General features: G+C 44.8%; 4 protein-coding genes across 14 annotated transcripts; 2 read left to right on the forward strand and 2 right to left on the reverse strand.

Annotated features, from left to right (window-relative positions):
- Positions 1-1411: 1411 nt before the first annotated feature.
- Positions 1412-2121, reverse strand: LOC136793804 (large ribosomal subunit protein eL39). Its single transcript, XM_067028731.1, has 2 exons — positions 1995-2121; positions 1412-1816 (listed from the first exon to the last, which is right to left on the reverse strand). Exon 2 carries the CDS (start codon positions 1754-1756, stop codon positions 1601-1603), a length of 156 nt encoding a protein of 51 aa, XP_066884832.1. The 5' UTR covers positions 1757-1816; positions 1995-2121; the 3' UTR covers positions 1412-1600.
- An 89-nt stretch (positions 2122-2210) lies between these two features.
- On the forward strand, positions 2211-8265 carry TINF2 (TERF1 interacting nuclear factor 2). 5 transcript variants are annotated; one of them, XM_067028719.1, is made up of 9 exons: positions 2211-2727; positions 2870-2974; positions 3095-3196; positions 3276-3374; positions 3488-3584; positions 3976-4438; positions 4523-4590; positions 4698-4789; positions 4925-5212. In XM_067028719.1, the coding sequence occupies exons 1-9, from the start codon at positions 2536-2538 to the stop codon at positions 5057-5059; spliced, it is 1353 nt and encodes a 450-aa protein (XP_066884820.1). In that variant the 5' UTR covers positions 2211-2535; the 3' UTR covers positions 5060-5212. The 5 variants fall into 5 exon arrangements, with proteins under 5 accessions (XP_066884820.1, XP_066884821.1, XP_066884818.1 ...); XM_067028720.1 differs by lacking the exon at positions 4925-5212 and adding an exon at positions 7231-8265 and having other exon boundaries at positions 2217-2727; positions 3276-3383; XM_067028717.1 differs by having other exon boundaries at positions 2223-2727; positions 3276-3383.
- On the reverse strand, positions 5673-12163 carry GMPR2 (guanosine monophosphate reductase 2). Of its 7 annotated transcripts, XM_067028728.1 has the most exons (11): positions 11862-11998; positions 11359-11479; positions 11098-11217; positions 10348-10432; positions 8903-8986; positions 8579-8752; positions 7682-7763; positions 7485-7591; positions 7256-7298; positions 6421-6580; positions 5673-6245 (listed from the first exon to the last, which is right to left on the reverse strand). In XM_067028728.1, the coding sequence occupies exons 4-11, from the start codon at positions 10417-10419 to the stop codon at positions 6056-6058; spliced, it is 912 nt and encodes a 303-aa protein (XP_066884829.1). In that variant the 5' UTR covers positions 10420-10432; positions 11098-11217; positions 11359-11479; positions 11862-11998; the 3' UTR covers positions 5673-6055. The 7 variants fall into 7 exon arrangements, with proteins under 7 accessions (XP_066884829.1, XP_058914452.1, XP_066884828.1 ...); XM_059058469.2 differs by lacking the exon at positions 10348-10432 and having other exon boundaries at positions 11359-11454; positions 11862-12163; XM_067028727.1 differs by lacking the exon at positions 10348-10432 and having other exon boundaries at positions 8678-8752; positions 11862-12054.
- A 2-nt stretch (positions 12164-12165) lies between these two features.
- NEDD8 (NEDD8 ubiquitin like modifier) lies at positions 12166-22617 on the forward strand. The gene is made up of 4 exons (XM_059058509.2): positions 12166-12492; positions 21145-21192; positions 21359-21441; positions 22246-22617. The coding sequence occupies exons 1-4, from the start codon at positions 12475-12477 to the stop codon at positions 22340-22342; spliced, it is 246 nt and encodes an 81-aa protein (XP_058914492.1). The 5' UTR covers positions 12166-12474; the 3' UTR covers positions 22343-22617.
- The last annotated feature ends 262 nt before the right edge of the window (positions 22618-22879 follow it).

Genomic DNA, 22879 nt, shown 5'->3' on the forward strand with positions numbered 1-22879 from the left:
CTTCTCAATGTGAGAGACAGGGAACCTGAAATAAGATACAGTCAGTGAGAATGAAGAAAAAGGGGGGTAGGTTTAAAAGTTCTGTAGGAAGTAGAATTGATTAGATTTGGTGAGGGATTAGATTTGGAGAAGAGAAAGGACAGAGTTAAGGGTGATGGTCTTGTTTTCTGACTCATGGGTAAAGAAAGGTGCCATGCACAGAAATACAGAGGCCAGGAGAAAGAACAGAATTTAAATTGGAAGATAACTTCCAGTTTTCAGCCTGGCATGTAAGGGGCTTAGAAGTTCTCACTCCTGTCCTTAAAAGAAGGATGAACAGAGAATCAAAGACCAAGAGAAAACCTTGAACAAACCTTGAGGGGTAGAAGGGGGGACATATTACCTATAGAAGAGCAAGGGTAAGAATTACTTCGGGGCAACAGGGGAACTTCCCTAGTGGCGCAGTGGATAAGACTCCACGCTCCCAGCGCAAGGGCCCCAGGTTTGATCCCTGGTCAGGGAACTAGATCCCACATGCATGCTGCAACTAGGAGTTTGCATGCCACAACTAAGGAGCCCGCCTGCCTCAACTAAGACCTGGAGCAACCAAATAAATATATAAATAAATATTTTAAAAAAGAATTACATCGGACTTCTCTTCAGAAACCATGCAAGATGAGAGTGCAGTGAAATGTTTAAAGTGTTGAAGGTAAAAAAGCCCACTAACCTAGGCTTTTGTATCCAGCAAATTCTCTCTCAAAAGTGAAGGAGTAATAGTTTCTCAAACAAAATTGAGGGAGATTGTAGCCAGGAGACCTGACTTGCAAGATATGCTAAAAGAAATTCTTCAGAAAGAAGGAAAGTGACATAGGTCAGAAACTCAGATCTACATAAAGGCAAAACTTTAAGGAAAGGATAAATTAAGGTAAAAGTAAAAAGGAAGATAACTAGAATTTCGTAGATGTCCAATTTGGGTACTTTGGAACTTCCAGCTAGATGTCGCAAGGGCAGTCGAATGTGTGGCTCACCTCAGAAGACTGATCTTGAGTGGAGACAGGGAGGGATATAGGAGCCAGGTATCTCTAAGAAAGGAGATGTCCCAAGGAAAGGGTAGTTTCACTAAATCCCTGTAAGGTAGTCAGAGCAGGTAATTAATTCAGTCAACAAAAAATATACACTGTGTGCCAAGGTTCTGTCCCTGGCAATGGAAATAAGGAGAGACACTAGGAACGGTGACAGGAGAAAGACAAGTAAAATGGTCAACTATATTAGGGGGCTGACTGGAGTAAGCGCACAACAGAAATTCGAAAAAGGAAATCTATTTTATTTATTTTAGAACTACACGATTAAAAAAAACATATCAAACACAGAAAAGTACAAAAATTTCCTGCAGTCTCACCATCTAGAAAAAAACCAGATTAACAATCTGATGTATCTTTTCAAACTTTGAATTTTATTTTATTTTTAAATTTTTTCCAACAAAAGGTTCACATGTTTATTACTGAGCTACACAGTGAGCAGTGGTGAGGAAAGATCAAGAGGAGAGAGCATCAAACACAGGCAGCTGTTCCAGACACTAGTGATGTTCTGATAATGTGTGCCACTTCATTTGTGAGGCTCGTTATAGACCCAGCTTGGTTCTTCTCCAATGTCTTCTCTTAGAGTTGTACCTGATTTTATTACCAGTTTTCATTCGAATCCATTGGGGAATGGGACGATTCTGCTTTTGTTTCTTGGCCAGGAATCGCTTGATCCTGAAAGTCTTGTGAGAAGACATGGCGAGGAGCAAATCCAACCGCTTAATTTTATTTTTTAAAGGCGGGCGCCCTCTCCCATTCTGTAAAAAAAAAAAAAAAAAAGAGTTGAATTCTTAACTGCAAGCGGCGCGCCGCCCAGGGAAGGCTTTGCAGGCGCTGGTTTGGGCGCTGGGATTTAAGGAATCGTATTTGAGAGGGTGAAGACGATGGAGAAGGAAGGTGGCATAAGCCTCGGTTTACAGACTAGAAAGCCAAGACCTCAAAGAACGACGGGACTTCTCTGCACGCTCCGCGAAGAAATGCAAGGGCCGTTACCAGGCCCCAGATTCCCCGTCCCCGCCGCCCAGCAGCCGTCTGAAGTGCTGGGCGGCGGGGGCGGGGACCGGCAGCTGCCCCGGATCTGCCGGGGCGCGGCCTTATGACGCGACGTCACGTCTCCCATGTCTGGCGGCCCATTGGTTCTCCACTACCACCCTTCTCCCGGGTAGGGAAACTGGTTCCGGAGCCGGAAACGAAGTAGCCTTTGGGTGCGAGACAGTGGCGGCGTTTAAGGCAGAACGACCTGTTGCCAGTGGAGCTGGCCAGCATCTCCATTCCGGCTCCAGCCCGAGTTGGAGAAAAACCCCGGGATTCCGGTGGCCCATGGGAGGGCGCAGTCTCGGATCGCGAACTATACGGCGCAGACCGAAATAGCCGAGCCTGTGAGGGCCACCGGACACCCCGCCCCTAGGAAGAGTCGGGAAGCCTTGCCAGAGGTAGGAACCCAAAGGGACGGTTTCTGGAGTGGGGCCCGCCGGTCATGGACACGCCCCAGGGGGCCGGTCCCGCCGCTCTTCGCTTCGCAGCCGCTGCCTGCTGGCAAGTCGTGCGCGGACGCTGCGTGGAGCATTTTCCGCGAGTATTGGAGTTTCTGCGATTCCTGCGCGCTGCTGCCCCCGGCTTGGTTCGCTACCGGCACCATGAACGCCTGTGTATGGGCCTAAAGGCCAAGGTATTGGAGTCAGTAGGACTCGGTAGAGGGGAAAGGGACGGGATGCGAGGACCTGTCCTGGGCCGACTGCTTGGGGGTGGAACCGGTTGGAAAAGGGTAGCTTGCCCGGACGTGGGGATTCTGAGCTCAGTACCCTTCACAGCTAGTGGTGGAGGTGATCCTGCAGGGCCGGCCTTGGGCCCAGGTTCTGAATGCCCTGCATCGCCACTTCCCAGAGTCTGGACCTGCAGTGCGGGACCCCAAAGCCGTGAGTCGTCCCTGGAGCAAGCCCTACCCCCAGTTAACACTCGGTGCAACAAAGTTGCTCCTCCTCCTGGTCACTGGATTCTGGTGCCCCTAACTTGTTTGTCTTCCTTACCCTCAACAGACAAAGCAGGATCTGAGGAAGATCTCAGAGGCTCAGGAAACCTTTTGCCAGCAGGTGAAGCAGCTGGCAGAAGCCCCTGTTAATTTGGCTTCGAAGCTACAGGTGGGACTGGCTGCTTTGGAAGCTATGGTGTAGCTGTTCTCTCTAGTCCTCTTCTGACCTGCTTCTTTTCCTCCTGCAGGAACTTGAACAAGAGTATGGGGAACTTTTTCTGGCTGCCATGGAAAAGCTGTTTTTTGAATACCTGTGTCAGCTGGAAAAAGCACTGCCTACACTGCAGGCACAGCAGGTTTTGCTAGGGCAAAACACATAAGGGCAGAATGCTGGGGTTGGGGGTAGGGGGTGGAGTTGTATCAAGGCCTGTGGTCTTCATGCCTCTCTCCCTGCCCACAGCTTCAGGATGTGCTGAGTTGGATGCAGCCTGGAGTTTCTATCACTTCTTCTTTTGTCTTGACCCAATATGGTGTGGACATGGGGTGGCCACTTCCAGGTACCAGGACCATCTAGGAGAACTAAGAATTTGGGGGTGGAGTGTTTAGCTTGTGACTTTTTTCTTTCTTTTTTTTTTTTTGTGGTACGCGGGCCTCTCACTGTTGTGGCCTCCCCCGTTGTGGAGCACAGGCTCCGGACGCACAGGCTCAGTGGCCATGGTTCACGGGCCCAGCCGCTCCGCGGCACGTGGAATCTTCCCAGACCGGGGCACGAACCCATGTCCCCTGTATCGGCAGGTGGACTCAACCACTGCGCCACCAGGGAAGCCCTAGCTTGCGACCTTTCGAGGCAGCCTATTGGAAGGGTTACGTGGGCCTGAGGCGTAAGAAACCAGACTGAGTCGATGTGTTACTATATCGCCTTTTTAAGGAGATTTGTTTTCTTTTCAGAGTGCTTTGCTACTGATTCAATGAATATGACAGAGCCCATGGGGCAGAGTCCTCCTCAGCAACCAAGACCAGCAGTCCACGACCCTCTGCCAAAAGCCCGGCCTGGCCCACACCTTCCTCAGGGTCCAGCCTCAAGGAAGCACCCGGAACCTTTGATTGGCCACCACTTCAATCTGGCCCCTCTAGGCCGGCGAAGAATCCAGTCCCGGTGGGCATCCACTAGCAGAGGCCATAAGGAGCGCCCCACAGTCATGCTGTTCCCCTTTAGGAATCTGGGTTCACCAACACGGGTCATATCTAAGTCTGGGAATAGGGAAGAACATGGGACACACACAGCAGATCCAGCAGGTGCTGTGGGCACCAGAGCAGCCTCGACTGGCAAGTCTAGGAGTCCATCCAAGACCCTGGGAGGAAGGGCTCTGAAGGAGAACCCAGTTGACTTGTCTGCCTCAGAACAAAAGGAGTGAGTAGAAAGTTGCTTCTCCCTACTAGCAGCACATGCCCTGCTTGCTTTCCTTTCACCCTGTCTTGCTTGCTCCCACCCTAGGAACTGCTTGGATTGCCCCATGAAACCCCTGAGATTGTCATTATCGCCTCCTTGGGCCAGGAAGTCAGGTAGGTATCCTGAGTCAGGACCAGATCAGACAGCCTCCTCTCTTGGGGACTCCTGAGGTCCTGTGTTCACTGAGAAGAGTACTTGGACTCTGGTTTCCTCCCTGCAGTGCGTCCTCCATCTCTGTGCAGCTCTGACATTACTATAGGGGACCTGGTTTTGGACTCCGAAGAGGAAGAAAATGGCCAGAGGGAAGGAAGGGTGAGTAGGAGGGAATGGAAAGCTGGGGAAGGGGATGGGCAGGCAGAACAAGACAGAAAGCCATATGATGCAGGATATGGAGGGCTCAGGGCATGCTTCAATGATGATAGGATCTCCCTGCTCCCTTCTCTGCAGGACTCTCTGGAAAACTATCAGAAGACAAAGTTTGACACCCTGATCCCCACCTTCTGTGAATACCTCCCCACTTCTGGCCCCAGTGGTGTGTCTGTCCCTCCTCCTAACAATACAGACAGTTCTAGACTGCTGTGACTAGACTGGAATGCCCATGGCACTCTGCCTGTCTCCTTCCTCCTCAGCTCTCATGCAGTTTAGGGGGAATAAAGTGGAAGTCCAGCCTTGGGTTGCCTGACTGTATTGCTAAAGTTACTTTGTAATATTTAATAAATTTTGGATTTGTTAAAACACTGTCTTCCTTCAAGGGAGGGGAATTAAGGCTTCTATAAGGTCAGTGTAGGTCATTCCTTAGAAACAGAACCGGCCTCTCCAGGGCTGGAAGGGGATCCCTTTGCCATTTTACTTCCCTTGGAGAGTGTTGTTCAGACATACCCAAAAGGGTTACTAGGGCTGAGAGCCTGGAAGAGAAATTTCCTTTTGCTATTCTGAAAATACTGTGTGTGGTCTGATGCCAGAAAATACTTGTAAATTCTCACGCTGCCAGGTTACCTGGAGGTGGTGGCACTAGAATGGAGATGCTTCATGGGAAGGGCACTCACTGTCCTTGACTCCACTGGGTCAGTGCCAACTCCTCCACTTGCCCTGCAGCAGCACCCAGATGCCAGCCTTGTGCAGAAAAACCCAGAATCTCAAAGTCATTGGGATCTCTCTTTACTGAGGTATTTAAAATACATGAACACTTCGGAGCTTTGTAGATATTCAAAGATCTGTTTAATGAATCTGATTAATAAAATATTCTAAAAGCCTACCTCTTCCAGACCAAGGCCACATAAAACACTTACGTATGAATCAGCATCTTTTCCTTTTAATAATGTTCAGGATTCTGGGTCCCCAGATTCCCATTTGATTATCTTAACTTTATTTTCTCAGTCTGCCTTCCTTGCTTCCTCTCCAGTGGGTGCCCTGGGCATTTTGCATGTGCAGATAAAGTACAGAATACTGCAGGAGCCCTCAGGAGAGAGAGGATAGGAAATGACCAAGTAATAGCCCTAGTAGCTGGGATGGGAGAGGGGCCCATTGGGGAGCCCTGTGGTGGGTGCTGGCGCCCTGGGAGGGCAGAACTGCTCAGGTCTAGCTCTTGTCACTGAAGATTGGATTCACCTGCTGGGTGACACGGATGAAGGTAGTTCTCCGGCTCAGCTCCTTCAGCTTAGCTGCTCCCACGTAGGTACAGGTGGAGCGGATGCCTCCAAGAATGTCTCGGATGGTATGTTCCACATTCCCTTTAAAGGGCACCTCCACTGTCTTTCCCTCTGAGGCCCTTAGAAGAGGAAAAGCTTTCTTACCTTTTCTGTCTGGATTCCTTAAGCCCAATGACTCCTGCCCAGTCTCTAGCATTTAGTCCCTGCTCATCACTTTTCTTCCAAGTTCTGCCACCACCTTACTTGGAAAGTCACACTTTCCAAGAACCCTCAGCTTCTGGCCTCCACACCTACCTGTACTCAGCCACGCCCCCGGCATACTTCTTCATGGCCATTTCAGAACTCATGCCATAGAAGAGCTTGTACTTCTTGCCATCCCTCTCGATGAGCTCACCACCTGACTCGCTGTGCCCAGCCAGCATGCCGCCCAGCATCACGAAGTCAGCTCCTGCCCCTGCCAACACCAACAAGAGGGGAAAGAGATGAATCTGGCCCAGGTGCTAACATGGTCGCCCTCAGAAGCAACTCACACAAAATTCTCAGACCTGCCAATGATTCCAGCATCTTCCTGGTTTTGTTTCCCTAGCTGGCCCACAACCCAGTGCACAGGCCTACTCTGCCCTGGCTTCTGTTCCTCAGTGGACTTTCCAAGAATTTAAAATAGAGCCTCTGGAGATGCCCTGCCTGGCTTCTGCTTTCTTTTTGCTGCTTTCGCCATCTTCTAGTCACCTCTTTTTACTCTGCCCAGCCGAACAAGACTCACTTCAAGTGTCCCAAGAGCAAAGCTCTCCAACGTCAGTGTGAACAAGGATCACCTAGGAAGCTGGGAAAGTGCAGTTCTGTAGCCCCACTCCCCAGAGCCAGATGCCATGGGTCCAGGGTGGGGCTCGGCATCTGCACTGTCCCGCAGTCCAGGGGATGATGCAGATGGCCCTGGCCCACACTAGGGGAGTCCACATCGGAGTCTCAGAATTTCCCCTGCTGGTTTGCCCCAGATGACACCACAGGCTTCTGGGTCACTAGTCATATTATAAAAGAATCTGAACAGCTAGACTTCCCTAGCCTGATCCTAGACCCTCAGAGGTGACTCATCCTCTTCTACAGGATCCTCCTTCTGTGCCCTCCTTACCGAAAGCCTTGGCCACATCCCCGGGACAGTTGCAACCTCCATCCTGCAAAGTAAAGGAGCACTATGAAGAGAGAGCATGGATGCCCCAAGCCCTCTAGGAGGTCCCAGTGGCCCACCTTAAAGCTGACAGGAACCCAGGAGTCCTGATCCACCTCTACCAGAGCCTCCAGACCTGGCAGAGAACCCAGATGTCTGGCAGCCTCATACCCTACCCTGCCCTTGGCCTTACGGAAATGATGTGGCCTTTGAGGCCATGGGCAGCATCTGCGCACTCCATCACTGCGCTCAGCTGTGGATACCCCACTCCGGTCTTCTTCCGGGTGGTACACACGGAGCCTAAGAAGAACGTGACAAGGATGAGAGGGAAGTTCTCCGCAGGTGTCTGCCACTGAAGCGGTGGCCAGTGGCCCCGGTGAACCAGCTTACCTGGTCCAATTCCCACTTTGATGATGTCAGCCCCAGAGAGAATCAGCTCTTCCACCATCTCTCCTGTTACCACATTCCCTGCCTGGGACGGAACCATCAAAACAGAACATTCTTAGGGTCAGAAGGAGAGGCGATTGCGTGCTTCCAGCATTATTACAAAGAAGAGCACCTCGGTTCCCTCTATCTGGGCCTTCCGAGGGCTTTTAGACCAGTCTCTTCAAAGGACCCTGCTTTCCAAGCTGAGGTAAAAGGGTGAGTGGCCAGTGTCACTGTTGTACTAGGGTAAAGCAGGGGTCCAACTGGAACAAGCTCACATCTGATTTACAGTAGATTTATCTCCGCCTCTCCTCCAAAAGACCCAAACACATCCTTTGCTTAAGCTGTTATGTCATGAAACCTCTCTGACTTCAGGGGAAAGGGGGAGGACATGGTAATGTGGGCTAAATACCCATCTACACAATTGTATTTGCTTTTGATGAACAGAACAGAGAGACCCCTCAATGCTGGGAAGAAAGTGAGGCCTTGTCATCACTCCCCTGAGCTTGTAAAAAAAAATAAAACATCATCTCATGTAACCCCTTCAATATGACTGTAGTATCTCTCCATACCTTTGGGCAGGTGTGTATGTACCAGAGGTATGTACGATGCAGAAATGTGGTTTAGTGAGTGATGTCAGGCTCTGGATTTACAAAGACTAGGTATCAAGGTTTGGAGAAGACAGCACTGGCCAGTACACCAACATTTAAAGCATAGAACCATGGATAATCACCCAGTGACATGATTAAGCGGACTAGGAAATGCAGCAGAGGAGAAAGGAAGTGGTGTAACAAAATGGTGTGGTGGGAAAGAGTGGAGGAAGGAGAGGAATGGACCCACTACAGGGTAACAGAGACATACCATGATGGTGTGTTCAGGGAAGCGCTTCCGCACATCCTTTACAAATTCAACAAAGTGTTCAGAGTAGCCATTGGCCACGTCCAGGCATATATATTTCACCTGGGGAATAGCGTCCAGGATCTGTCCCAGCTGCTCGAAGTCAGCAGAGCCTGTGCCTGAGCTGGCAGCCAGATGCTGTGAGAGAAACAGGGCCATTAGCATGTAAGAAACCACCTGGTTGGTTAGCCAGCAAGGGTGGGGAGGTAAGGGTTGGTCCCCAGGAAGCCAAACAAAGATTCCTGGAAGACTGGGCTAAGGAATGGATCAGGGGAGGACCAGTGCTACCTCAAGACAGTCAGGATTCCAGCTAGCAAACTCTTTCCACTGCTCGAGGCTGTAGTGTTTGTGGACAGCAGTGAAGAGGGAGAACTGGGGAAAAGAAAGAGCCATCAAAAAGGAGGGAACTTCGTTAAGAGTCTCTTTTTCTAAAAATAGACCTTTATATTATCTGAGGGACAAAAGGACTGAAGTCTGGAAAGAGCAACTTGAAGTAGTCAGTGGTTAAGCTCGAACCTCGGTTCCACCACTATTCTCTCTACAAATGCAGTCGGGCTTTTCCCCATAAGCTAGTACTTGCCCAACACTCCCACCAAAGTACTAAGTCACCTGGATTGGATTTCACCTGCCAGCACGTACAGCGCTTCTGAGTTAAAAGGTGACAAGGACAAGCTGTTGGTGCAGTGGGACAAGCAGTAGACAAGAAAGAACCATGAAGAAGCTGGACGGAGCCAGTGTCTGCCTGCACTGACTCAGCCCCTCCTCCTTTGATAACCTAGTATGGAGCTAACCTACTTTGGGTATCTTCTGGTCCATTTACCAGCAGTAATTCAGTGAGCCTAAATGCTCACAAAATCACAAGAGGTAAGGCCTTAAGGTTAACAGTAAGGTGCTACCCTTTCTCCATCTCCGCTAAAGTAAAGGACAAATTTTCTTGAGACATGGACCAACCTGAAAAGTCTATCTCATTTCAGTCTATTTCAGTCAACCAAGTTCAAGGATATAATGACTCATCAGACTTGTATATCCTAGCTCAACAAATTGCAAACAACATCCCAATTCTTTGAGAAAGGCATTCAAAGGTCACTTGTGAATGCTGGTGTTTGTGATTTAAAAGTGCAGACATGCAAATAGACAAGACAGCACAAATCTTGCAACAGACAAGAGACCCAAGGGAGTCAAGCATCAGCCAGGAGTAAGGAAGTGCAAATGCTATAATACTCAGAGATCATCATCAACACTACCTAGCTAACGCTGGTACGGAACTATGCTTTCTCAGGAACACTCTGCCATCAACATGCTAATAGACAAAAATCACTCTAGGAGGTCAGCAGATCTTAGAGATATACTGGCATAGGGTGGCATGATGAGCATATCCAATTACAAACCAAGCTAGAGATCTAGAAAAAGATCCTTGCTTGCATCCAACCTTTTAATTATTACTGAGACTTGGCTGTATCTCTAAAATCTGATTTCTTCAGCACTCAGCAGTAATGAAAAGCCAGTCTCAACATAAAGCATCAAGACAGTCCCGGCAAGGTCCATACATTATAGGACATTTGTTAACACTGAAGTCAGATTCACCATTCCTTAACTCTATTGGACAGGCCAGGTGGACAACGGGCAACAGTGGGATTCCTAAGCAGTTGGTAAATGGCAATAGTAATACAGTACTAAAGCTGCATAACTATGAACCTCAGAGAAATGACAGCAGACATTCCACAAAGACTTACAGCAATCAAAAATAGAGAAAGGGAGATGAAGTCCTTAAGGCTGACAGAGCCACAAGCAGCAGCAGAATCCATCAACCAGGGCTACCTGGATTAACCAGAAGAGCGCATATGTCCTCAGGATGCCCAAACTATCTACCTTCTCAGCTACAAATATAGAGGCAGGTAATATTACTGAAAGGAGCAGCAACTTCCATTTTGAAAATGAGCAATAACCTGTGTATAAGAAAAACACATTCCATTTTGGGCACATCCCAGAAACACCCAGGAACCTAGGACTTAAAGAAGAGGAAGATTAAAAAAAACAAAACAAAACAGGCATGAAAGAAAATAAACTTCTTCTCTCTAGGATCTTCTAGTTAGGAATTTTTGAATGCTCAAACTATATCTAGTTTCTGGACTAAAACAGTGAATGCTGAGTATCCTAACAATAGTGTAAAGAGGGATGCAGGTGATTTGGAGAGAGTGATCTGGGTGGTGGGGAAAGTTGGCAGGATGTATAAACTGCTGGACAGGAGAAAAGGGAAAGTTGTGTTAAAATGGGGGCAAAATTTGCTTTGAATCTCATTAACTCAGATGGCCCTTTAAAGTTATCAGATAAAGGGGCCTTAGTACTACTGCAGAAAACAGAAATTGAGCATTCTGACTGTTAACTGCCAGAGTCGACCTGGGATGGGGGTGGGGATGCAGATACCTCTGCAGTCAGCCCACAAAACTGGACACCATGAGGAAGGGGTATGAGGGAAGTCCTACCTTACAGAGAACCTTGGCCATCTCAAAGGTGCCTACGGTATCCATATTGGCTGCAATGATGGGGATCCCAGAGTACATCTGCTTTGAGTTCCGAAATGAAAAGGATCTTGTGAGATCCACCTGCAGATATGAACAGGAAACTAAGCATTTCATTTATCCAAAAAACAAGTATTGCAGGAGGGTAAAAGCCAGGAATCTTTCCCAGTCCTGGCCCTCCAGGAGCTTGGGATCAAGAAAGAGCAACTAGAGAAGCAGGCTCACCTCACTTCGAGACTTAAGGGTACTGCGTTTGGGCCTCAACAGGACATCCTTGAAGTCCAGTTTGACGTCGTTGTCGATGTGAGGCATGGCAAGCACCTCAGGGTAGCAGCGAATCTGAGGGCTGAAAGGTAGGAAAAGTCAGGAGGCGGTAGCTGAGCCAATTTTCCCTTAGAACTTAATGTTCTGTTAGGGCTGGCGGCAGGGCTCATCTCTCCTCGCTTAAATTGTGGAAGGTCAGGGCATTTGATCGAGGCATAGTCCCTGAAGACCGTCACCTCAGACCCGTGTGGTTTCACTTACTCTCGGTGTCTTCAACCCAGGTACTATTTGCTGGGGAGAAGAATTGGGATGGAGTCGTGAGTGACCCTACATGGTGCGTTCCTTTACCCCACTACTCTTCTTTCTCCCGCCCCTGCAAAGAGCAGTTTGGGATAAGAGGCAGATTTAGGAGTGAGAAGGAGTGGTGGGATCCCATAACCAGCTTCCGGAATAGGGGTACTCACTTCTTGTCGCCGTGGCCAGGTGGCAGTTGACCGAAACTCCTCTTGATTAGCCACCACCCTCGTGCAGCCCAGTTGAGTCTTGTGGGCAGCGCTAACAGGTTTCGCTAATTGCCGGAGAGAACAAGTAACCGAGGAATTCCGGCTTCGGTGCTGGAGGCCTTCTGGGTAACAGAGTTCACACACTGAGGATGCCGTTGGATCTGGGGGGCAGGGGACTACAACTCCCAGGGTGGGACGCGCGGAGCTGCCCCCTGGCATGATGGGAGGAGTAGTTCGTTCCGCCCCCGCTTTATACTAGCCCCGGCTCGCTGGGGACTCTCAGAATTGCAGAGGCGTTATCTCTGCTGTAACTAGGCAGGCCGCCTCCTTTTCTTTTCTTTCTTTTTTTTTTTTTTTTACGACGCCACAGAAACGAAACGCTGAGGCATTCCTGAGCCTTTCCGGAACCCGTGGAAAGAAGGGGGGGAGCGGCGGGGGGTGGGGTGTGGGTGGAGCCAGGCAGTGACCCGGAAGCAGAAGTGACTCCCACAGGCTGAGTGCTGGGGAGCTGCATCGGCGATCGCAGCGGTAGAAGCAGCAATTTATCTGTGTGCAGCCCCAAACTAGGAAGAAGATGCTAATTAAAGTGAAGGTGGGAGCACCTCCAGCCTTGCCAAGACGCAGTGGTACTGGGCTGGCCACTGTGCCATAAGGGAGAAACCGGGAAGGAAAACCACGCCTTTCCCGAGCCTGGAGGGGGCTGACAGCCTCGGGGCTCCGCGCGAGGGGTGATGGGATGTAGGGGGGCGGTTGCCCAAAAGGGCTTCGAGAGCAGAGGCTGGCCCAGCCAGACGACCCCGGGGTCTGTGCTGTGCCCGCTTTCATTCCGGGACCGTTCCTTGACCCAGAAGGAGGCCGCCTTTGTCCGTGGTCTCGCTGTGTTCGAACCCCCGTGGTCATAGAGAAGGCCTAGAAGCATCTTGGCCCCCCTCTCTCTCGGATTCTTGGAATAATCTCTGTTCTCCATCGTTCATGCCCAAGTTACCTGCTTCTCCCAGCCCCTAACGTAGGCTACTCCGAGTACAGCACAAAAACGTTAGCCTAGGGAACCGGGGCCTCCCAGGAACTAGACTGTGAGCTTTTGCTGGTTGTCGCCAAGGTGTAGTATCTCAGCCGGCCTTCAGGAAACAAAGCTGGGAGCGTGTTCAGTTAGCACCTGCCTTTCTGAGCCAGCATCCTGGACCAGCTTCACTTCCTTGACTGAGGCAGGTTAGTTATCAGTGCCCTAGTTCTTGGTACTAGCAGTGTTTTCTTCATCTCCATCCCGTCTCCCGTGGTTCTTCACCAATTTCCAACCCTCATTAGTTCTATCTGCTATTTCCTCTTTTGTGCCTTAAGAGGGAGGGACAAAAACTAACAATTGATGCAGTGCAACGTTAGTTTAGCATTTAAAAAAAAAAAACTGCTAAGGAAGTCTATCGTTATTTCATCAGCTCCTTAGTGTATTTATCATGCATAATAACCATTAACCTCTTCAGTCCTTCTGAACCACCATCTTAGCTAAGGATTGAGGCCAAGCAGCATGTTCAAGGTCATTGTTTTTCAAATTTTAAGTAATGACCTATAAAACAGTCACTAGTGGTAAAATCAGTTTAATAAGTCCGTGGGTCACAAGCAAATAGAAATATCAGGGTATACTTCTGGGTAAGAGGATTGTTTGTGAAATTTTGGGTTTTATTTTGTATGTATATTACATGCATGGATGTGATATTAGTTCGTATGTATTTCTTAGTATGGGTCACTGTCCGAAAAGTCTTGGGAAACATTAGCAAGTGAATGCTTATGTCATTTCAGTACATATGGATTTTCAGGTTCTCTTAGTCCTCCCTTAGTCCAAAGAAGAGGTTATTACTATACTTTTGTTCAATATTTTGTAAACCTTATTTTAAATCTCAACCTACACAAAAAAATTTTACCTCATGGTCCCATACAAAACAAAATAATTGTGTGTGATATACTCTGGTATTTTGAATTCTATTCCAAGTTGATTTCATAACCCACTGATGGGTTGAGACCTGCAGTTTAAGAAAATACTGTATTCTAGATGGGCTTCTCAACTTAAAAATGTGTAAGAATCACCTGGGGATCTTGTTAAAATGCTTATTCTAATTCAGTGGTCTGGGATGGAACCCGAGATTCTGCAGTTCTAACATTCTGCATTTCTGCTTGTCTGGGGAGTATGCAAGGTTCTACTTTCTTTGAATCCATTTTTATTTAGTACTTCTCTAAAATTGTCAGGCTCCTTTCCCAAAACACTTTCCTTTCCACCTTCAAATAGGTTTCTCTTTCCATCTTTCTCTTTCTTTTTTGTATGTTAAATACATTTTTGTATGTTAAATAAATAAAGCAATTAGTTAGCTGTGAATTACTATACAAATGATAGGTTTTTTAGCAGGGTTCCTTTGTGAATTATTCATTCTTCCACTGTCATTCTCAATGTAGGTAACTTATTCCATATCTCTTTTTGCAATTTTTTACAACTAAATCCCTTGTCAACTGAAGGAAAAACACACAACATAAGAGCTGTGAGTTCAGTTTTATTTGGGGACTTACTGAGGACCTTAGCCCAGGAGACAGCCTCTTAGATAGCTCTGAGGAACTGCTCCAAAGGTAAGTGGGGGAGGTCAGCATGTATGTGATTTTGGCAAAGGGTAATCAAGCACACATCTCGGTAGAAGGTTGCTACTAGTCAAGAGGAACAGATATCTTAGTTAATGGTCTTAGTGCTTTTCTAAGTATGGGAAGATGCAAGAATTTGGGTTCATAAAATTTTCTCCTGAAAATATCTAACTATCTAAAGGCCTGTTCTATTAATGTTCCCAGAGGACATTCCTGATGTGCCTCATTCCCGGTCTCCACCTTGAACTCCTTTCAGGCTGGGTTGAAGGTCAGCGACTGCAGCGGCTAATGTCTTAATTCTTGTAGAACCAGGAGGCAAGTGACATCCTTTAGTTGGCACACTCGTGATTTAAAACTTCTCTTGATACCTCATCTCTGTATTTCTAAAATTAAATACATCATCTTCTGTCTTAAGCCATCTTCCCAATACTCATCTCATATATTGATCCCATCAATTTACCATTTACCTGGAACCCAGTTCTTTAAAATCATTGTTCTCTTATAGAACCTAATTTTTCTTTTGATACATCTTTCTGTTGATTTTCTTTCCATTCCCATTACCCTTGTTCTCGTCTGGGGTCTCATTAACTTATATCTTTATTTCTCTGTGATACCTCCAGAGAAATACCTCTTGTTGGGATACCTCCAACAAGACTTTCCTACTGCCATTCCCCTCTAAAGTTTAGAGTCTAGGGACTTCCCTGGTGGTCCAGTGGTTAAGACTTCACCTTCCAGTGTAGGGGGTGTGGGTTTGATCCCAAAACATAAAACAGAAACAATATTGTAACAAATTCAATAAAGACTTTAAAAAATGGTCCACATTAAAAAATTCTTTAAAAAAAGTAAAGTATATGTATTTTTTAAAAATAATAATAAAGTTTAGAGTCTATACCAAAATATGGTATACAAAATCATAGTGTACAGGGCTTCTTTAACCTTCTTTTTCAGCATAGTATTCCCTAACCTCAGATCCTGCATTGATTCCTCTTAGCAAATTACTTTGGACACCTGTCTTTACTATCCAAGCCTCAGTTTTCTCATTCATGCTTTTTTAAACATAAAACACAAAGCTCTTAAGGGTTAAGTTCAAGGAGTTTTTAACAACAGTATACCCCCATGTAGCCACAGATCTAGAACATTTTCACCCCTGCCCTCTGAAAGTTCCATAGGTTAGTTTTGCTTGTTTTAGATTTCATATAATGGAATTATAGAATATATAATTTTTGTGTCTGGCTTCTTTCACTCAGCATTATGTCTATTGTTGTGTCTATAGCTCCTTCTCATTACTGAGTAATACTACATTAGATGACTGTATCACAATTTGTTTATCCATTCTCCTGTTGATGGACGTTTGGGTTATTTCCAGTTTCTGGCTATTATTAAGAAGGCTTCTAATAGCCAGAAATGATGATATGAACATTGTCTTTTTGTGGACTTATGTTTTCATTTCCTTTGGATAAATATCTAGGAATGGAATTACTGGGTCATGTATAACTTTAAAAGATGCTGCCAAACAGTTCTCCAAAGTATGGCACCATTTTACATCCCTAGCTGCAGTGAGTGAGCATTCCAGCTGCTCAGCACCCATCTTTATTATAGCTATTTTAGTGGGTGTGAAATGTTATCTCAGTCAGGTTTTAATTAATCACTGTTGATTTTCCCTCGCCACAGCACTTTGTCACTGCCCCTTCTATTTTGGACGATAACCTTCAGTATGGCATTTCTTGTATATTGGTTTGTTCTATTAATTGTATGTCTCAGTGTCTCTTGGTTGTAAATCTTCACTTGAAAGAGATTGTTGGCAAGGGCTGGGTCACTTAATTTCTTTTATATCCCCTACAGTGCTTATAGCAGAATGTCAGGCTTAGGTTCATCATAGACTAGTTGAATAGCATTGAATGTATTCCCAGGTCACAATGACCAGATTTGAGGGAAGAAATCCAGTATGACATGGTCTTTTAAAATTGAAATCAAGAATATCTTTTAGGGCTTCCCTGGTGGCGCAGTGGTTGAGAGTCCACCTGCCAATGCAGGGGACACCGGTTCGTGCCCCGGTCTGGGAAGATCCCACATGCCGCGGAGCGGCTGGACCCTTGAGCCATGGCTGCTGAGCCTGCGCATGCGGAGCCTGTGCTCCGCAACTGGAGAGGCCACAACAGTGAGAGGCCCGCATACCGCAAAAAAAAAAAAAAAAAAAAAAAAATTGTTCAGTTTTAAATGATTTTAATTATGACAATTTCAAACATATACAACAGCAGAGAGAAGGAATAATGCACCCTATACGAAGCTTCAAAAACGATCATCTCATGGCCAATCACATTTTATTTATACTTACAAACTTTCCTTACCTTATGTTTTAAAGAGCAAGTCCCAGATGGCGTAGCGTATATTATTTGTATATATTTCGGTATTTATCTGTAAAAAAGAACTTTTTTTACTAACATAACCATAATTATTACACCTAAAAAACCAACAGTGATTTCACACTATCATTGTCTCATTTGTTTTTTACAATTTGTTTGAATCTGGATCCAGCTAAGATTCATACATTGTAGTTGGTTGATAAGTATTTTAGGCCTCTTTAAACCTGTAATTCCCCATTTCCCCCAATTTTTTCTTGTTGAATAATCTAGGTGGTTGGTCCCATAGAGTTTTCTATAGTTTGGATTTTGCTGATTACATCCCCATGCTGTCTTTTAATATATTCCTCTTTCCTCTGTATTTCCTGTCAATTGGTAATAAGATCTAGAGGCTTGATTAGTCCTTTTTGTCTGTTCATGTGTGAGAATAATTCATAGGTGGCATTGTGACATATACTTCTGTCAGGTTGTTTTGCTTTCTGCAAATGACGTTAGTCATTGCCTAGATCCGTTATTTCATTGGAGGTTACAAAATGGGGATATTCTGATTTTATTGTTGCTTCCTACATTAGCTGGGATGCTTGAGCAGTGTCCAGTACAGTGGCCATTAGCCCACGTGCACTATTGACCACTGGAAATGTGGCTAGTGAGACTGAGGAATTCAATTATTTTATTTGTATTTAATTTTAATTAATATAAGAACTGAAACTTTATTCAGTAGTTGGAAAACCTTTTAACTTGTTTGGAACAAGTTGGGAATGTAAACATACTTTTTCAACTGTAAATTGTGAAATTTAAATACAGATCAAGTATTTCAGATGATAACTTACCATCTGAATTGAGGTGTGCCGTCAATATGAAATGCACACGGAATTTTGAAGATTTGGTTAGAAGAAAAGAATGTAAAATATATTAATAATTTGAATATATTGGGTTTCAGAATATTAAAATTAATTTCACCTTTTAAAAATGTGGCTACTAGAATATTTAACATTGTATGTGTGGACATGTGGACATAATATTATATATGTGTATTATACATAACAATATTGTATACGTGTCTCTAGTGGACAGTGCTGCTTTACAGGATGGTTTCCTTATACTCTCATCAAGGACATTGTTTTAAATTTTTTTTCTCATCCCAATGTATTCATGGTATTAAAAAATGGAAAATACAAAAAAGCACAAAGAAAACATAATCTCACAACTCAAGATAAAAGCACTGATGTCTATATCCTTCCAAACTTTTTTGAAATCATATAAATACATGTATGTGTGTGTTTATTTAGTTAGTTACAAAATAAGAATTATACTGTTAGTCTAAACATTGTTTGAGAACTGTGTGATTATTCCCTGTATTTGTACCATAATTTATTTAACCCTCAGTTGTGTGATATTTAGATTGTGTTTCTAGTTTTTCAGTTTCATAAAGTTGCAGTTCATTGTCATATGTATATTTTTGGACAGAGGATTATTTTCCCAGAGTTTTATCGCTGGGACACCATATGCTAGATTGCTCTCTGGATACATTCATAGGCTTCTATAGTCGATCTCAGAAACAAAGGACCAGTGCTAGAGTTTTAGATTTTATAAACCAATAATTTTTTTCAAATATCATAAAGCCCAAGCATCTGACTCTTGGGAGACCAGTTCTAGGCTTTCTGTTAGAGTCTGTTGTACTCTTTAAAAATTGTTATTATTAAATCAGAATGAATATTTATTAATATTCATGTGATAAAGTAATATATTTTATTAGCTATTTTATTAGATAGTACAGATAAAGGGAGAGTTAGCTTTGGTCTCCTCAATCCTACTCCCCTTCTCAAGGATAATCATAATTTTAGGAGATAGGTATACTTTTAATCCTTTCTTCTACGCATGTATGTATATGTATATATATATATATATATATATATTTTTTTTTTTTTTTTTTTTTCTTTGCGGTACAAGGGCCTCTCACTGTTGTGGCCTCTCCCGTTGCGGAGCACAGGCTCCGGACGCGCAGGCTCAGCGGCCATGGCTCACGGGCCCAGCCGCTCCGTGGCATGTGGGATCTTCCCGGACGGGGGCACGAATCCGTGTCCCCTTCATCGGCAGGCGGACTTTCAACCACTGCGCCACCAGGGAAGCCCTATATTTACATATAGAAAATGATACATAATCATACGTTCTTTAGATCTTTCCATGTTAGTGTATAAACTGTTACATAATAAATATATCATTCTATGGATGTACCATAGTTTAATAGTTTTCCTATCAATAGGCATTAGGCTGTTTCTAGTGTTTTGCTTTTATGAAAGGTGTTGCAGTAAACCTCACACGTTCCTCTTTGAATACGTACTCAAATTTCAAGTTTTTCCTTTAGGTTAGTTATCTAGAAATAGAATTGTCTGGTTAAAGAGTCTTTGCATTTAAAGTATTATGATCAATAAATTGAGATAATTTGTGGACAACATGAAATTATATACTTTTCATTTTGTCAGGAAGGAGCCTAAAAAATACGATATATTGTCACTGTCGTTTCATAAAAGAACATTTTAACACCTGAAAATATTTAGTTTCATGAAAATCTCATTGTTGTCATTATTTTTCTCATTTTACCATAGACTATTGAAAAATTTCAAACAGACCAGCTTGAGGTGGGGTGGAAACTTGAAAATTACTGTTGTAATTTATTCTTTTGCATCCAAACAGGTCAATCCAAAGGAGTTACTCTTGCATTTTTTGAAATATCCTTAGTAGTGAACCATTCTCATGGTTGAGAAATTAGATCCTAAGTACTTTCTTTATGCTGGTCTTTGTGAATACCATAAGTAGGAACCATATGTTATTTTGTGAGTCCACCACAGGAGTGTACATTGGGTTTCAATACTAGATCAGCCAGACTTGGGCAGTACTGAGTACAGAGCTGAAAGCTCAGGTTCTGGGGCCAGAGAGTTTGAGTTTGGATTCATACTCTCCTTTTGACTTCATAGGCATGCTTTTTAACCTGTCCAAATCCCATTTGCAAGGATTAAATATATTGACACATGTAAGACACTCAGCATAGTTTCTGACTCTTGGAAAGTGTTCAGTAAATGTTGGCTGTGATCATAACATGATCATCGGTGTATTTAGCCATTCCACAAATATTTATTGACTGCTTCTATGTCAAACACTGTGCTTTTTGCTTATATTAGGAAGATTGAACAGTCTCTGTCATTTAGGGAGCTGGAGTATAAGTTGGAGAGTTTGACACTAAACAACTAGCTGTAATGGCAATTAAAGTGTATTGGGGACAAGTCATCAATTTTAAAATGTCCCTTGAAGGTTTGCAAAAGAACGGAAGAGGGCATGGCAACAAGAAAAACAGTAGAAGCAAGGAAAATGCCCCCCCTAAATTATGGATTACTATAGCCTGGTACAGATGGAGTTTGAAGAGCAAGGATGGATGGGAGATTAGATTGGATGAAGCACATTTATAAGTGTACAATGAGTATAATTATTGTGTTTGGATATCAGCAGCCCTTTGCCTATAGAAGAAGTCAAGAAGACCAGAGCTGCAATTTAGGATTTAGGTGGAAGTCTGGAGAAGATACGGGAGAAGAGAATGTTGAATTCTAGTGTTACTTAAAAAGTTGGTCAGGGACTTCCCTGGTGGTGCAGCAGTTAAGACTCTGTGCTCCCAATGCAGGGGACCTGGGTTCAATCCCTGGTCAGGGAACTAGATCACACATGTATGCTGCAACTAAGGGTTCACATGCCACAACTAAGGAGCCCTCGAGCCACAACTAAGGAGCCCTCGAGCCACAACTAAGACCCGGCGCAACCAAATAACCAAATAAATATTTTTTTTTAAAGTTGGTCAGAGGTGATCTCCAGTATCCTTGAGAATTCTTTGAGTTATCTGAATGTTACTTTCTAGTGTTGGTACATAAGACAAGGTCCTTCTCAAAGGAATACTTTCCTTAGGACAATTCTCATTACTGTCTTATCGAAAGGAGTTATGGTATTCTCTTGGATTCTAGCTAGCAGAATGGGAGGTGAGATGACCTGTGAGATTAAAAGGGTCAAATGGTTTACAGAATCTTCCCCTATCAAAGTTGTTCACAGCCTAAAAATGTCTGAAATCGGGTGTGGTCAAAATTTCAGACACTTCAAATCAGCTTTGAGAATGTGCATTTCTCAGAAGGTAGTAGATCCCCCAAGACTAGGCCAGGATGTTTTACCTAGGAGACAAATTGTATATTGGGCTGTAGGATTCATGAAACCCTTGCCTGTTTCAGACGCTGACCGGAAAGGAGATTGAGATTGACATTGAACCCACAGACAAGGTAATGTACGCCCAATACCTCTCCATGCCTATCTCCCTACATGTACACTTGCTTGGGTATGCTGATAAACTGAGTCCTTCCGCTCTCATACTCTGCATAGCTCTTGTTCTTTCCCGTTCCATGGTCCTTACCCCTGAGCAACCCCTGACTACTTGTACCCCTAAAGGTGGAGCGAATTAAGGAGCGTGTGGAGGAGAAAGAGGGAATCCCCCCACAGCAGCAGCGGCTCATCTACAGTGGTAAACAGATGTAAGTTTGGAATGGGAATGAGGGCGTGGCCATCTTATGTGAAGATGAAAATGCAAGTACTGGAGGTGGAGCAGGCCTGCCTCTTTTTTGTTGTCTCAGACCCTTTGGCAATTTGATGAAGGCTATGAACCCCTTCTCAGAGTTAGATTTTTGCAGACATAAAATAAAACTCATGGAATTACAAAAGAAACTAATGGGGGCTTCCCTGGTGGCGCAGTGGTTGAGAGTCCGCCTGCCGATGCAGGGGACGCGGGTTCGTGCCCCGGTCCGGGAGGGCCAGCGCGGAGCAGCTGGGCCCGTAAGCCATGGCCGCTGAGCCTGCGCGTCCGGAGCCTGTGCTCTGCAACGGGAGAGGCCACAACAGTGAGAGGCCCGCGTACCGCCAAAAAAAAAAAAAAAAAAAAAAGGAAACTAATGGGATCGAAATACACTTATCACACTACTAAAAAAGCAAATTTGTGATATATGTACTTCATTAAGATCTAATGATGGATATAATTACTATAATTTTAAAAGATTTTCAAGATACCTACAAACAGTTGTGAAATGATAGGAAAATATCTAATTTTTGTTAACAAGTTATCCATATTGCTAATAATACCCCTGTGGGTTTTTTGCCTGTGTTCAAAACTGAAAGAAATATCAAATTTCAGTTAGGGGTTAGTAAAAATATAAAGATGTAATTTTTTTCTCATCTGCATTCATAGATCCCCAGACAGATCCATGAAACCCAGGTTAAGAACCTTGCTCTAGATGGTATTTCTAATACCTTTTTTTCTTTTTTTTTTTTGCCTCTTCCTGCAGGAACGATGAGAAGACAGCAGCTGACTACAAGATACTAGGTGGTTCAGTCCTCCACCTGGTATTGGCTCTGAGAGGAGGAGGTGGTCTTAGGCAGTGATGGACCCCCCCTCCATTTCACCTCCTTGCCCTGTCGCTCATTATGAGGCATCATGTATCCTCTCACACTGTGGGACACTAGAGCCACTGCCCCCTCTCCTGGATGCCCAGTCTTGTGTGTCTGTTGGTGGGAGACTGTGAGGACCCCAGGATGCAGTGTTCCTGGCCCAAAGGACCCTTGCTGGCTATTGGGTTTTAGTTTGCAGTCCTGTGTGCTCCCCTCTGTTAATGGCTATGTCCCTGGTTGTCAATAAAATATTTCCTGGCCTCCTGGAATCTTTCTTCTGTTGCACAAATGTGACTGAAATCAAAATGGGCCAATGCACAATCAGTTACACCAGGCTGAAGGAGTAGGACAGTGTAAGAGAATGTGCCCTTAGAGGGGTTCTCAGACTCTTAAGAGTCTACACTCAGTGGTGTGCTGGAGCCAGCTCTTAACCTGCTCCAGAGCTAATTGTTGGCATCTTTCCTAACCCCATATTAAGTGACTTCATGTTGGTAGCTTGAAATTGGCCATGGTAGGAATATTTACAGAAAT

The sequence above is a fragment of the Kogia breviceps genome, chromosome 3 (assembly GCF_026419965.1).
Source record: "Kogia breviceps isolate mKogBre1 chromosome 3, mKogBre1 haplotype 1, whole genome shotgun sequence".
Lineage (NCBI taxonomy): Eukaryota > Metazoa > Chordata > Mammalia > Artiodactyla > Physeteridae > Kogia > Kogia breviceps.

Excerpts from the sequence above, each read along its gene's own strand:
- LOC136793804 (XM_067028731.1), bottom strand. The coding sequence starts at position 1,756 with ATGTCTTCTCACAAGACTTTCAGGATCAAGCGATTCCTGGCCAAGAAA.
- TINF2 (XM_067028716.1), top strand. The coding sequence starts at position 2,536 with ATGGACACGCCCCAGGGGGCCGGTCCCGCCGCTCTTCGCTTCGCAGCC. Across the intron at positions 2,728-2,869 it reads GTATGGGCCTAAAGGCCAAG|CTAGTGGTGGAGGTGATCCT; the intron begins GTATTGGAGTCA and ends TACCCTTCACAG. Across the intron at positions 3,585-3,975 it reads CATGGGGTGGCCACTTCCAG|AGTGCTTTGCTACTGATTCA; the intron begins GTACCAGGACCA and ends TTTTCTTTTCAG.
- GMPR2 (XM_059058469.2), bottom strand. The coding sequence starts at position 12,119 with ATGCCAGGGGGCAGCTCCGCGCGTCCCACCCTGGGAGTTGTAGTCCCC. Across the intron at positions 8,987-11,097 it reads TGGCCAAGGTTCTCTGTAAG|TTCTCCCTCTTCACTGCTGT; the intron begins GTAGGACTTCCC and ends TCTTTTCCCCAG. Across the intron at positions 6,246-6,420 it reads GGGGGCGTGGCTGAGTACAG|GGCCTCAGAGGGAAAGACAG; the intron begins GTAGGTGTGGAG and ends TCCTCTTCTAAG.
- NEDD8 (XM_059058509.2), top strand. Across the intron at positions 21,193-21,358 it reads ACATTGAACCCACAGACAAG|GTGGAGCGAATTAAGGAGCG; the intron begins GTAATGTACGCC and ends GTACCCCTAAAG. Across the intron at positions 21,442-22,245 it reads ATCTACAGTGGTAAACAGAT|GAACGATGAGAAGACAGCAG; the intron begins GTAAGTTTGGAA and ends CTCTTCCTGCAG.